The sequence below is a fragment of the Nerophis ophidion genome, linkage group LG21 (genome assembly GCF_033978795.1).
Source record: "Nerophis ophidion isolate RoL-2023_Sa linkage group LG21, RoL_Noph_v1.0, whole genome shotgun sequence".
Taxonomy (NCBI): Eukaryota; Metazoa; Chordata; class Actinopteri; order Syngnathiformes; family Syngnathidae; genus Nerophis; species Nerophis ophidion.
In genome coordinates this window covers 4,648,744-4,664,805 of record NC_084631.1, presented here as the reverse complement: position 1 = coordinate 4,664,805, position 16,062 = coordinate 4,648,744, and the positions used below count along the sequence as shown (strand labels likewise).

The 16,062-nt window shown below is 42.0% G+C and overlaps 1 protein-coding gene across 1 annotated transcript in view; it reads left to right on the top strand.

The window, feature by feature from the left end:
• adamtsl4 (ADAMTS-like 4) overlaps positions 1-16,062 on the top strand; it is a 197,998-nt gene that overhangs the window by 88,249 nt on the left and 93,687 nt on the right. The window contains exon 5 of the mRNA XM_061881651.1: positions 10,234-10,336. Within this exon, the coding sequence (XP_061737635.1) occupies positions 10,234-10,336 (103 nt within the window). The remainder of the gene's footprint in view (positions 1-10,233; positions 10,337-16,062) is intronic.

Genomic DNA, 16,062 nt, shown 5'->3' with positions numbered 1-16,062 from the left:
TCACCATTTTGTATTGAAAAGTAATAATTTTACATAAAGTAATAGTTTTACCAGAAAATATTGCAATATTGCAGAAACAGAATATGTGAAATATTTCCCAATTTTATAAGAAAAAAGTCGACACATTGAGAAAAAGACTGCTTGTAGTTATTACATTTTGTTTGTATTGGTTTGTAATCTTTAATATTTACTTTGAAGTAATTACAGTATGTCTTAATATTCACATTTACTTACTTTTTAAAATAAATTTTGGCCAAAGGGGGCACATTTCAATTGCTTACACACACTTGTTATTACATATGTTGGCCAGAGGGAGACCACTCCAAATTTTTACACACACTTGTTATTTCATATGTAGACCAGAGGGGGAGCACTTTTAAAATCAACACACAGTCAGTTAGAAAAATCCCTTCTTTTTTGGGACCACCCTAATTTGGATCGATTTCACCACCAGCAGTGCAAATGAGACATTGTCTGTTTTTGTTTTTTGTAATGTGCTTAAGGCCGATGACAAAGTAGTCACGGACCACAAGGTGGCCCCTGTGCCGCACTTTGGGCAACACAGCTGTAGCTTATAGTCTTAGTACCGTAGTGTATTTGTTCATGCTATGGTCAGATAATTTTAATTTAGATAGCCAGGGACTGCAGATGGACATTAGCTATTTAGCTATAATCTGGTACAGAACATATCTGTCTTTGAACTCAATATTCCGGTCCATTGTCCGTTTAAATAAAGACTAAACTAGATATGAGACACGGGTTGTCTTACGTCAGAAGCGGAAGTCGTAAAAGCGGCTGTTGACCCGGGGATAAATAGGGAAGTCCTTCTTTAGCTGCTGTCTTGTTTGATCATATATTGCTGCCTTTGCACCTGTTAATGTTTACTTTTGTATGTACGTTAAAGGCCTACTGAAATGAGATTTTCCTATTTAAACGGGGATAGCAGGTCCATTCTATGTGTCATACTTGATCATATTGCCATATTTTTGCTGAAAGGATTTAGTAGAGAACATCGACGATAAAGTTCGCAACTTTTGGTCGCTAATAAAAAAGCCTTGCCTGTACCGGAAGTAGCAGACGATGTACGCGTGACGTCACGGGTTGTAGGACTCCTCACATCCTCACATTGTTTATAATCATAGCCACCAGCAGCTAGAGCAATTCGGACCGAGAAAACGACAATTTCCCCATTAATTTGAGCGAGGATGAAAGATTCGTGGATGTGGATGGTGAGAGTGAAGGCTTAGAAGAAAGAGGAAAAAAAAGACGAGGGCAGTGGGAGCGATTCAGATGTTATTAGACACATTTACTAGGATGATTCTGGAAAATCCCTTATCTGCTTATTGTGTTACTAGTGTTTTAGTGAGATTATATAGTCATACCTGAAAGTAGGAGGGGTGTGGTGACCGCCAGTGTCTCTGAGGGAAGCCACAGAGGAGCCAAGAGAGTCGCAGCTGCCTCTTTGACAGCTGCAGGAGGAACGACACAAGTTCCGCTTATGTCTGCGGTAAGAGCCGACTTATTACCACAATTTTCTCACCGAAACCTGCCGGTTGACATGTTAAAGCTTGACCGTCATCTTTAGGGAAGGTAAACAAAGAAACACCGGTTGTTTGTTTTGCTACAGCCGGCCGCTTTCCACCAACATCTTTCTTCTTTGACGTCTCCATTATTAATTGAACAAATTGCAAAAGATGCAGCAACACAGATGTCCAGAATACTGTGTAATTAGGCGATTAAAGCAATTGACTTTTAGTCGTGATCGGTGCTGGAAGAACATGTCGCTACCACCGGTGACGTCACGCGCACGCGTCATCATACCGCGGCATTTTCAACAGGATACTTCTCGGGATTGCAATTTAGATTACAATTTAGTAAACTAAAAAGGCCGTATTGGCATGTGTTGCCATGTTAATATTTCATCATTGATATATAAACTATCAGACTGCGTGGTCGCTAGTAGTGGCTTTCAGTAGGCCTTTAATCCTGACTTTGGAGCAATGTTCAAGGACTCTAGTATGCGGCTCTCTATTAGATAAAGTGTTTTTTTTTGTATTGGCACCATGATTTCGGTCCTATAATGTTCACTGATCATGAAGGTAGGAAGGTACTTTGCCTTGTTGATGTCTCAAAAAGGGTAGAAGTAGAAGAACACACAGACACACACACACATTTCTCCTGGTCTTTGTCACATAGCGGGGTTACAGTTGACTCCTGTGCAATGTGGGAACCACCCCTTGCATCAACGTAACCTTGTCCAATTGATTTTGCCAAGTTATAGTTGATATTACTGCGCAACACGGGACCCACCCACACGCACTTATAGTAAATGCACGCATATGGTACGCATACACACGCCCTTTTGTGGTTTTTGTGAGGGTTCCATTGGATCTATCATGCTATATAGGATGCCAGAACCCCCCTGCACATCTCTCCTTGTTTTATCGACTTTGCCAGGTTACGGTTGACTACCACTCATGCACACACACACACATTTACAGTACTATATATACAGTATATGCAAAGACTTGTACACACACACACACACACAATCATGTGATAGGCGGTTCCCACGTGAAGCAGCCACTGCTGTTAAGTGGAACAGAGCCTCATTGACAGACCATCAAAGAGTGGACTTATTGACACTGTTCTTGCTGAATTTCACACTTTAACCCTCACACACACACGTGTGTGCACATGTGAGTGTGTGTTAATGTGCTGGGGGGTGGGCTTCCACTTTGTAAGCAACTGCAACCCCCGTAATGTGACAAAGACGAGGAGAGCCTAATGCGTTTGGGTATAGAAACTATATATGTGTGTGTACATGTGGGTATATATGTATGTGTACATGTGGGTGAATTGCTGTTTTTTCACATTGCATGAAACTGTAACTACACCATATGGCAATAAGACAAGCGCGTGTGTGTGTGTGTGTGTGTGTGTGCACGTGTGTCCCACATGACTTGCGGTAAAATGGTGTTTTACTTGTGTAATACAGTTCTACTGGCGATGATGAATAGTTCTATTTACTTTCAGGAACATTACTACGCACATTGTTTTCATTTCTGTAGTTTATTTAACTAAACCGACATCAATACATATTGCAATAGACATGTAATCAATATTAATGATTGTATGTTTATTTTACAAGTTAGAATGAATCAAAATACAGACATATGTGTTCTTGTCTCTAATAAGGATTGAGGCAAAATACCCCAAATAGTGAAGTTCCCCTTTAAGGCAAGGGTAAACCGTGTTTTAATTTATTTTTTACATGTTTGCGTCGGGCTTCACTGGTGGTAGAGGGGTTAGTGCGTCTGCCTCACAATACGAAGGTCCTGCAGTCCTGGGTTCAAATCCAGGCTCGGGATCTTTCTGTGTGGAGTTTGCATGTTCTCCCCGTGACTGCGTGGGTTCCCTCCGGGTACTCCGGCTTCCTCCCACCTCCAAAGACATGCACCTGGGGATAGGTTGATTGGCAACACTAAAATTGGCCCTAGTGTGTGAATGTGAGTGTGAATGTTGTCTGTCTATCTGTGTTGGCCCTGCGATGAGGTGGCGACTTGTCCAGGGTGTACCCCGCCTTCCGCCCGATTGTAGCTGAGATAGGCGCCAGTGCCTCCCGCCACCCCAAAAGGGAATAAGCGGTAGAAAATGGATGGATGGATGCGTTGGTAAAAAAAATAGGGAAACCTTTCACATTTGAACCAATACATCACCAGTTCCAATTTGTGCAAAGTGTAACAAGCTTCTATGTGTAGTTTTTATTACTAAATTGGAAGGTGTTGAAATTGCCAATTCAATCAATAGCATGTAAATGGTATATCTAAGTAAATTAGCATCAAAAGTGGAGCCTTACTTTTGAACGCTTTCTGTTAACAATTGGAGTTGACCACATTTAACCGTTTTACTGTTTGGAAAAGCAGCATGGTGGTACAGGGGTTAGTGCATGTGCCTCACATGTGGGACGGCGTGGCGCAGTGGGAGAGTGGCCGTGCCCAACCCGAGGGTCCCTGGTTCAATCCCCACCTAGTACCAACCTCGTCACGTCCGTTGTGTCCTGAGCAAGACACTTCACCCTTGCTCCTGATGGGTGCTGGTTGGCGCCTTGCATGGCAGCTCCCTCCATCAGTGTGTGAATGTGTGTGTGAATGGGGTAAATGTGGAAGTAGTGTCAAAGCGCTTTGAGTACCTTTGAAGGTAGAAAAGCGCTATACAAGTACAACCCATTTATCATTATTTAATGAAAAAAAAATTGCTTGAAAATACTTTTTTTTTTTTCCTTCTTTAGCGGAAGAAAACCAGAAGTTGTGAATCAAGATTGGTTTCATGGTTGCTCTCTGGTAACCGAAAAATTATTTTCGGCGGTGGGGAAGAAGATGACACCTCGGTAGGACTTGGTTCAACAGGTTTATTTAAACCTTCTGATGATTGTGTAGGATGTGTATGCTACTTCAAGTGATTGGTGCAAGACGATGTGTAGAATTAGCCATATAAATGTTACTAGGGTTTGTTGTCTGGGCGTGTTGAATGAATCCTCCGTCAGTCCAAGGGGGCAAGGCGAGAAGGTAGTCCGTGAGCAGGCAAGGAGTCGGGGGGGGGGGGGCTAGAAAGAAGCAACGATGTCCGTGTCCAAGCAGGGGTCGAGGATCGGGGAAGTCGATAAGCACAACTCGATCACGGAAGACGGGGGATGAGTACAAGAGTGAACTACGTTCCGGCAAAGGCTCATCGGGTCCGATGGTCTTTATGACGTCCTCTCTCATTACTACCTGGTGCGCTGATGACAGATTATCTGCAGCTTTGCACACGCGTGGGCGTGATGCGCTCAGCGTGAGCAGAACATGCTGCCGAAGAAAAGCGGGTTCGAGCCCGCGCCGTGGCAGCAACACGAAGTGATCACTCATCAGAGGGAGTGACACGCTAACAGTATCAGCTATCAAATTTGGTTGCGCCATCTTGTTGTCTGGCAGTTGACTCTTTGCATGGAGTTGCAAGAGAAAGTAAAAATGAAGAAATTGTGGATAAAAGAGGAGAAGTCACCTCGACAGTATGGCAGTTGTTGGATGTTTTTTAAACGGACCGTAGTCAGACCAATGTGGTCTTGAAATGATGCAAGGCGCTCATCCCAAACAAGACCGCTAATAGCACACCACCTGCACGTGCTCACCCTTTAGAGCACAGCTCTTGACACTTAACATGCAGAAAATAGTTTTATATGTTTCTCTATTTTTACATTTTCACACTTTGCACAATTTTGTTACACTTTAAGCATTTCTTACATATTCCTTATTTTTGCACCTTAATATTAAGAGGTTATTATTAAGTGTTCAATGTGATTTTACAATTGTGTTTCCCACGCTTGTGTTGACATTTCTTGATAACTGAGGGGATTATTTTCCATAGCTCATACCAAATATCAATAATTATCGATAAAAGCCGAAATAAAATATTTATTGTCTTTCTCGGACTATAAGGCAGACTTAAAATCCTTTAATTTTCTCAAAAATCGACTGTACGCCTTGTAACCCCGGTGCACCTAATGTACGTATTAATTCCGGTTGTGCTTACCGACCTTGAACCAATTTTATTTGGTGCGTGGTGTAATTATAATCGTGACCAGTAAATGGCAGTCACACATAGGAGACACGTGTTGACTGCAGGTTGACGCCTGTTCAGTTGACTTCAGCAGATTGTCCATTTATGGTAAATTTAGGTTTACCCAAAAGGCTTTTTTGCACGTTCATTTTAAGAGCTCATTAAGTGTTGAATGTGATTTTACGATTTTGTTTACATTGAATGTTTTTCATGCCTGTGTTGATATTTCCGTTCCTATCTGCCTTTATAGCAGAATGGATTATAATCAGAGGAAGGTTACATTTGAAATAAAAATGTTGACATTTATTATATCATCATCCTGCTCCTAATTATTCTAAATGAAATAAAAATATGAATAAATATTGATATCGGCTGATATAAAACAATTCTACAATATGGCCTACTGCAACTTTTGACTTTATTAATCATTTAGAAAGGAAAACATTGTGTATCGGCCTTTCCAAGCTTTCCAGGTTCTGAACCAAAGGCCGTGGGCCGAGCCAGGACAGGTGGTGCACTTTCATACGCACTTTTGACGACAACTTAAGTCTTTCCAAAAATACCTTTTTATTGGCAAAAAAAAACATTTTCTTTCCAAGGTTAACGAAAACAATTTTAATTACATACAAAGCTATGAACAAAATTAAGGCTCAAGTCTTGCTTCACTATATGCTTTCGTCACAGGTGCTGTAAAAGACACAGAATGTAAATGACTTTCTAATTCAAAAAATAAATAGCTTAACTTTATGTATGCAAACAGAGTTTAGTGCATCTGCCTCACAATACGAAGGTCCTGAGTAGTCCTGGGTTCGATCCTGCGCTCGGGATCTTTCTGTGTGGAGTTTGCATGTTCTCCCCGTGACAGTGTGGATTCCCCTCTGGGTTTTTTGGACTCTCACTATTATGTTAGATCCACTATGGACTGGACTCTCACTATTATGTTAGACCCACGATGGACTGGACTCTCACTATTATGTTAGATCCACGATGGACTGGACTCTCACTATTATGTTAGATCCACTATGGACTGGACTCTCACTATTATGTTAGACCCACGATGGACTGGACTCTCACTATTATGTTAGATCCACGATGGACTGGACTCTCACCATTATGTTAGATCCACGATGGACTGGACTCTCACTATTATGTTAGACCCACGATGGACTGGACTCTCACTATTATGTTAGATCCACGATGGACTGGACTCTCACTATTATGTTAGATCCACTATGGACTGGACTCTCACTATTATGTTAGACCCACGATGGACTGGACTCTCACTATTATGTTAGATCCACGATGGACTGGACTCTCACTATTATGTTAGATCCACTATGGACTGGACTCTCACTATTATGTTAGACCCACGATGGACTGGACTCTCACTATTATGTTAGATCCACGATGGACTGGACTCTCACTATTATGTTAGATCCACTATGGACTGGACTCTCACTATTATGTTAGATCCAATATGGACTGGACTCCCACCATTATGTTAGATGCACGATGGACTGGACTCTCACTATTATGCTAGATCCACTATGGACTGGACTCTCACTATTATGTTAGATCCATAATGGACTGGACTCCCACTATTATGTTAGATCCACTATGGACTGGACTCTCACTATTATGTTAGATCCACTATGGACTGGACTCTCACTATTATGTTAGATCCACTATGGACTGGACTCTCACTATTATGTTAGATCCACTATGGACTGGACTCTCACTATTATGTTAGATCCACTATGGACTGGACTCTCACTATTATGTTAGATCCACTATGGACTGGACTCTCACTATTATGTTGGATCCACTATGGACTGGACTCTCACTATTATGTTAGATCCACGATGGACTGGACTCTCACTATTATGTTTGATCCACTATGGACTGGACTCTCACTATTATGTTAGATCCACTATGGACTGGACTCTCACTATTATGTTAGATCCACTATGGACTGGACTCTCACTATTATGTTAGATCCACTATGGACTGGACTCTCACTATTATGTTAGATCCACTATGGACTGGACTCTCACTATTATGTTAGATCCACTATGGACTGGACTCTCACTATTATGTTATATCCACTATGGACTGGACTCTCACTATTATGTTAGATCCACTATGGACTGGACTCTCACTATTATGTTAGATCCACTATGGACTGGACTCTCACTATTATGTTAGATCCACTATGGACTGGACTCACTATTATGTTAGATCCACTATGGACTGGACTCTCACTATTATGTTAGATCCACTATGGATTGGACTCTCACTATTATGTTAGATCCACTATGGACTGGACTCTCACTATTATGTTAGATCCACTATGGACTGGACTCTCACTATTATGTTAGATCCACTATGGACTGGACTCTCACTATTATGTTAGATCCACTATGGACTGGACTCTCACTATTATGTTATATCCGCTATGGACTGGACTCTCACTATTATGTTAAATCCACTATGGACTGGACTCTCACTATTATGTTAGATCCACTATGGACTGGACTCTCACTATCATGTTAGATCCACGATGGACTGGACTCTCACTATTATGTTAGATCCACTATGGACTGCACTCTCACTATTATGTTAGATCCATAATGGACTGGACTCCCACTATTATGTTAGATCCACTATGGACTGGACTCTCACTATTAGATCCACTATGGACTGGACTCTCACTATTATGTTAGATCCACTATGGACTGGACTCTCACTATTATGTTAGACCCACAATGGACTGGACTCTCACTATTATGTTAGATCCATAATGGACTGGACTCTCACTATTATGTTAGATCCACTATGGACTGGACTCTCACTATTATGTTAGATCCACGACGGACTGGACTCTCACTATTATGTTAGATCCACGATGGACTGGACTCTCACTATTATGTTAGATCCACTATGGACTGGACTCTCACTATTATGTTAGATCCACTATGGACTGGACTCTCACTATTATGTTAGATCCACTATGGACTGGACTCTCACTATTATGTTAGATACACTATGGACTGGCCTCTCACTATTATGTTAGATCCACTATGGACTGGACTCTCACTATTATGTTAGATCCACTTTGGACTGGACTCTCACTATTATGTTGGATCCACTATGGACTGGCCTCTCATTATTATGTTAGATCCACTATGGACTGGCCTCTCACTATTATGTTAGATCCACTATGGACTGGACTCTCACTATTATGTTAGATCCACTATGGACTGGACTCTCACTATTATGTTAGATCCACTATGGACTGGACTCTCACTATTATGTTAGATCCACTATGGACTGAACTCTCACTATTATGTTAGATCCACTTTGGACTGGACTCTCACTATTATGTTAGATCCACTATGGACTGGCCTCTCACTATTATGTTATATCCACTATGGACTGGACTCTCACTATTATGTTAGATCCACTATGGACTGGACTCTCACTATTATGTTAGATCCACTTTGGACTGGACTCTCACTATTATGTTAGATCCACTATGGACTGGCCTCTCACTATTATGTTATATCCACTATGGACTGGACTCTCACTATTATGTTAGATCCACTATGGACTGGACTCTCTCTATTATGTTAGATCCACTATGGACTGAACTCTCACTATTATGTTAGATCCACTTTGGACTGGACTCTCACTATTATGTTAGATCCACTATGGACTGGACTCTCACTATTATGTTAGATCCACTATGGACTGGACTCTCACTATTATGTTAGATCCACTATGGACTGGACTCTCACTATTATGTTAGATCCACTATGGACTGGCCTCCCACTATTATGTTAGATCCACTATGGACTGGACTCTCACTATTATGTTAGATCCACTATGGACTGGACTCTCACTATTATGTTAGATCCAATATGGACTGGACACCCTGGACAAGTCGCCACCTCATCGCAGGGCCAACACAGATAGACAGACAACATTCACACACTAGGGCCAATTTAGTGTTGCCAATCAACCTATCCCCAGGTGCATGTCTTTGGAAGTGGGAGGAAGCCGGAGTACCCGGAGGGAACCCACGCATTCACGGGGAGAACATGCAAACTCCGCACAGAAAGATCCCGAGCCTGGATTTGAACCCAGGACTGCAGGAACTTCGTATTGTGAGGCAGACGCACTAACCCTTCTGCCACCGTGAAGCCAATTATGATTATTATTATTATTATTTTTTTTTTTTTGTGACTGCCGTAGTTCTTTCGTGGAGGGCCGCCACAAATAAATGAATGTGGGAAACCCTGCTTCCAGTAAAAGTCTTGTTGACAAACAGGTTGAAAAGCTTAAATGTAAGAAAACAGGCCATTTGGCACACACACACCCACACACACACATTATACTGGTGCCCTCAAAGCCAAGATGGATTTATGTGTGCCGCATGTTCCAAAAAAGCTATTTCTTCCATATGGCGCAGCATTCCTTGACTGCCCAATCCAGTGTTTTGTGCTCTCTTTTGTTACCAGCCGCCTTTCCCCGGCTATTATTTACAAAATTGCCTCCCAGGGGGATGGAGAAAAGGAGGAACATTTAACAAGATGGCTGAGTGGTTGTTGAAAAACCGCATTTCTGTCCCTTCAGGTATGTGCCGGAGCACCAGTGGACTCCCGCGCCGAGCAGTGCGCCGCCTTCAACAGCAAGGAGTTCATGGATCGCCTCTACAACTGGGAGCCTTTCACTGAGGGTGAGTCCCAGTCAGGTGTTTGAACAGGCCCTCGTCACAAGCGTGGTGGTGCGAGCGAAATGTTGATGGATGTTGGTATGCGTGAGGTTTCTTGCTGCGTCGCGGGTGGTCAGCGTCCGGAAAGCCACTGGGGCGCACGCTCTTTTACATTCCCCCTAGACAAAAAAACGCCTTCTTTTCTTCCCCCCTCCCGTTTGTCCAACGTCTCCTTTTTATGCCTCCCTCTCCTGCCAAGCTTCTCCTCCCTGACTGGACTCGGCTCACAGATTCCTGCAGGGTGAGATAAAGACTAGAGGAGAGAGGGAGGCGATGGGACGCCAGTGTCTCTGTTGTACGAAGGTGACATGGCCTGAAAGTAGAGATCAGACGGTTATTGCTAGTGATGTACATCAGGGGTCCCCAAACTTTTTGACTCAGGGGGCCGCTTTGGGCTAAAAGAATTTGGCTGTGGGCCGGGCTGTATATGTATGTATGTATGTATGTATGTGTGTGTGTGTGTATATATATATATATATATATATATAAAAAAAAAAAAATTATTTTATTTTTTTTTTTTAATTTGGGACTTCCTGTGGGCCGGACTTTGGACGCTGGTGGGCCGTAGTTAGGGGACCCCTGATGTACATCGTTGAGATTTTATCGGTGTGATATTCTTTATCGATTCAGGTATTTATCGGGACTCTTATTGATACTATATGTAATTTGTGGAAATAAAAATGTGAAAAAATGCATTTTAATTAGTATCAGCACAACACACCCAACATGATGTACTGTAACATCTCAAAATAGGATTCTTTTATCAACACCTGGTTTTGCTACGTCTTAAATAAGTCAACCATGTGTTCAGTGCAAAGTGAAATGCAGTTATGTCATCTTCTTGTAGAGACTACACAGATCATCACTGTTTCTATTCTGTACGATTGCGCTCAGCTGGAAATAATATTTATAAATTGCATACGTATGCAGAACACCTATCTTAGACATGATGTATGAAATATTTCATATACAGTCGTGGTCAAAAGTTTACATGCACTTTTAAATAACAATGTCATAACTGTCTTGAGTTTCCAGTAACTTCTACAACTCAAATTTTTTTGTAATAGAGTGATTGGAGCACATACTTGTTGGTCACAAAACACATTCATTAAGTTTGGTTCTTTTATGAATTTATTATGGGTCTACTGAAAATGTGAGCAAATCTGCTGGGTCAAAAGTATACATACAGCAATGTTAATATTTGCTTACATGTCCCTTGGCAAGTTTCACTGCAATAAGGCGCTTTTGGTAGCCATCCACAAGCTTCTTGCAAGCTTCTGCTTGAATTCGACCACTCCTCTGGACAAAATTGGTGCCGTTCAGCAAAATGTTTTGGTTTTCTGACATGGACTTGTTTCTTCGCCCAAACGTTTAAGTCAGGACTTTCGGAAGGCTTTTTTAAAATCTTAATATTAGCCTGATTTAGCCATTCCTTTATCACTTATGTGTGTTTGGGGTCATTGTCCTGTTGGAACACCCAACTGCACCCAAGACCCAACCTCCGGGCTGATGATTTTAGGGTGTCCTGAAGAATTTGGAGTGGTGGTGGTAGTATTATGCTCAAGGCCTGTTTCGCTGCCAATGGAACTGGTGCTTTACAGAGAGTAAATGGGACAATGAATAAGAAAGATTACCTCCAAATTCTTCAGGACAGCCATGACATTGTGTTCTTTACTTTTGATCGTGACTTAGGGCTGGGCGATATGACTAAAAAATGTATCACGATATAAGTGTTTCATATCAGTCGATATCGATAATTATTGATAAAAAAAACAAAAAAAAACTTTTCTAAATAAAGACCAGGAGAAAAAAGGCTGAATTTAAATACTTTTATTTTAAATATAACCTTTAACCTTTAGAACGAGGTCAGTATTAAGAAAAACAGTCAAATAAATGAAAATACTGGTCGATGTGCAAATATTGACATTAAATAAATGCTTACCCAGACTTCTCAACTACGCTGAGCGGTAGCATGTCCTTCGCTAATTGATACACCACTGCATCCCTTATTTCTTTATAACGTTTTGAATTGTTGTCGTATGGCACTGCTGCCGAGTACCTCTCCATGGTGGTCTGTTGTTGCCGCTTTGGTGCTGTTCCACTTGCTGATGTTGTGGCTGTTTGCTGCTGTACTCCAGCGGGTGAGAGCGGCTCAGGTGGTAAAATACGTTAGTCGTGTTCCAAGACTTGGTCGGGACGACGACCTTGCAAAGTTTGCAGACAGTATTACTCTTGATTCGTATCGGACTTAAACAATCCAAAATACTGCCAAACTGGTGACGTGACGTTTCCTTTTTTATTTACAATTTCCTCTCGTGCTTCCCGTTTCGTTGATTTACGCGGACCCCGACTTAAAGAAGTTGAAAAACTTATTCGGGTGTTACCATTTAGTGGTCAATTGTACGCAATATGTAATGTACTGTGCAATCTACTAATAAAAGTATCAATCAATCGTTGCTTTTTTTTTTTTTTTTCCCCTGTTAGCATTTCCCAGAATGCCTTGCGGTTCAGGCTCGGCCGTGATAGGTCGAGAGGCTAAATCCCTTCCTTTGCCTACACCCCCCAGAATGCCGTGCGGTTCCGGCTCTGCGTTTCTTACAATTTTTTCTAACAGAACTCAGTGAAATTATCGAACGTTCTATCGACCCCATTTTCTATTGATATTGATCACATGTCTATCGCGATCGCCCAGCCCTATCGTGACTGTACATACATATCTCCATTGAACACTCTTGTGCTCAATGTCAATATTATTATTTCACAAAAAAAGAAATGTAAATTGAATTAAGAAACTAAAATTAACTACAATTAAATCAAACATGTCCTGAGTAGTTCAACACAATGCTTGAGTTCAATCCCAGGCTCGGGATCTTTCTGTGTGGAGTTTGCATCTCCCCCTTGACTGTGTGGGCTCCGGCTTCCTCCCACAACCTGGGGATTAGATTAGATTAGATTAGATAGTACTTAATTGATTCCTTCAGGAGAGTTCCTTCATAGGATAGGTTGATTGGCAACACTGAATTGGCCCTAGTGTGTGAATGTTGTCTGTCTATCTGTGTTGGACCTGCGATGAGGTGGCGACTTGTCCAGGGTGTACCCCGCTTTCCGCCCGAATGCAGCTGAGATAGGCTCCAGCACCCTTGCGAAATCGAAAAAGACAAGTGGTTGAAAATGGATGGATATCTCAAAAGGGTAATAGATTAGATTAGATTAGATAGTACTTTATTTATTCCGTCAGGAGAGTTCCTTCAGGAAAATTGAAATTTTCAGCACAATCCCATTCAAGATCAGACAAACATTACAGGGAGACAGAACAGGATCGCTGACGGGTCTGCCGGCTTCCAGCGCCCCTTACAAAAAAGATGATATACAGGTAAACAAGGCGGGGGGGGGGAATGGGAGAAAAAAATAGAAGTTTAAAATAAAATAAAAAAATCAGTCTTAGCCTGGGCCCTGAAGAGGGGGTGCAGACTGAGGCCAAGGGAAAAAAACAACAACTCATAGCCATAGTACACATCCCTCTTACATGTGTGTAAGAGGGAAACATCAAACATCAAAGAACACAAAGGACAGACATTAAAGCAGCAGATACAAGCAGACACTCCTACATACAGCTATGAATAAAAAGTAAAAGAAACATATGCACTGTGGTGGCCTCTGCGGTGTTCCACGCCATCGTCCGCTGGGGTGGAGGGAGCATGGCCAGAGACAGAAGCAGACCCAACAAAGCAACCGAGACAGCAGACTCCACTCTCGGCCAGTGTCCAGTCCGCATGGATGAGCGAGGATACGTCCAAAGTGACTGAGGTGTCCGACACCTGCTCACCCAGCCAAGACACCGCGAAGCCTCTCCGTCCCAGCGCTCATTGTTAGCTCCGCAGCCCTGTCCCCTCATCCGCATCTCCTCCGGTCCCTCCAAACCGACTCCGGTGTGGCAAAGACCCTGCAGCTGGTCTCCATGGCCAAAAGGCTCCCGGGAGGCAGATCCAGAAGTCCACAAAAAAAGCACCACAGAGGTCACGAAAGTGCCACCCCTTGTCACACAGTCCCAAAGCTTCCCGGACCAAAAGGCAAGAAAATATAATAACACATGAAAACAAGAGGGAAACACAAAAGGATGACACAAGAGCACAGAGCTCCTGCCTACAGCAGCCACTACAGCAGCGCCATCTTGGGAAAAAAAAAAAAAAAAAATAGGAAGAAGTCTAAACTTTTAGAATCCCCCCCGTTTTTTACATAGTTTCTTTAACTAATATCCAGTTTCCTCTGAACCACGTTATCACAGAACAGAACAATGTGCTTACAATCTCCAATATATCATGCACAGCTGGTCTGACGTTTCTTAAAAATCTTGGAAAAATAACAACTTAAAGCCTTGTCCAGCTGTTTACTGACTTATACTATTCATGTTTGAATAACTTTTACTGCAATTGAATATCGACTCCCGTTATCAGTTTTTGGCCTGCTTGACTGCTATTAATCGTGATTTTGTAGCTTGTGGAGCTGAAAGGAAGAGAACTAGAGAGGGAGTATTAGAGCGGTCTGTGTACAGTGGGGAGGATACATGGTATCATGGCAGTCATCAACACACTCTTTCACAGAACCAACAAGCGGCTTTGTGTTTGGACTTTACCACCAACTGTGCACGGACCATAAATGACAGGCTTAATGGATCAAGAAGCTGAGCTAACTATGGACACACAAGTTGAACAGAAAAGTCATCTGCTCCACAAAGAATCGTAGAATTGTTTTAAAAAATCCAATGAATCATTTCCAGACACTATAAATACTAAAATGGTACCCTTTATTGAAGACTTATTGTCGACTAGAAAGTTATTTTGCAGCTTTCTTTGGCCTCGTGGTGGATCATGTAAACATCATTCATGCTTCTTTGTGCCTTATAGGAACACATAAACCCAACACACACATGCAATAAAGATGATTACGGGATTCTCAAGCCTCAAGTATGTGGATTGTTGGCCTGTCAGACTACCAACAACTCTGCCTTAATGACTTTGGTCCAAGTCAGGTCCCGATGATGCACCTGTCCATGCAAACCCCAAACAGCGGCTTTACTTTGCTTTGCTGCTTCCCGAGTGACCGTAGGACCCTCTTAAATCTTCTCTGCTCTGAGGCCTTGATCTCAGAGCTACTTTGATTTATTTTAAGATGTCCCCTCAGATGTACTGAAAAGAGGCTGTGGGGGAGTAGGAAAGTGGAAAGTACATGAATCATATGTATTTAATTAGTGTATGGGGTAGAAGTAGCAGACTTTTATTCACAGTCTCGTCTGTAGTCGGCCGTGACAGACGACATCATCTTATCCGAACTCAAGTTGACCTGCTAAACCAAATATTTATAGAAGATATTTTAAGTTGCCCAGTTAAACAGAAGTGACTTTTTAATGTATGTGTCCAAAAAAATCCTGTTTATGAGCTCCAAACATGAGAAAACTCTAATGTATCATCTAGGGTTGGGCGATAAAACCATGAATTGATATCAGTTCAAAATGATCAGTCTAAGTCTGTTCTATCCCCTTAGCATGCTGGCATGTGTAAATTTAAGATTGCAAAAAACGTTCACATGAAACTCCAATTTGGCTGTGAGCAGGCTACTGTTTGAAAACTTTTCGTTTGAAGTCAAATTATATTCATTTTGGGGTAATCAGTCACTCACGTTTTTTTTTTCCA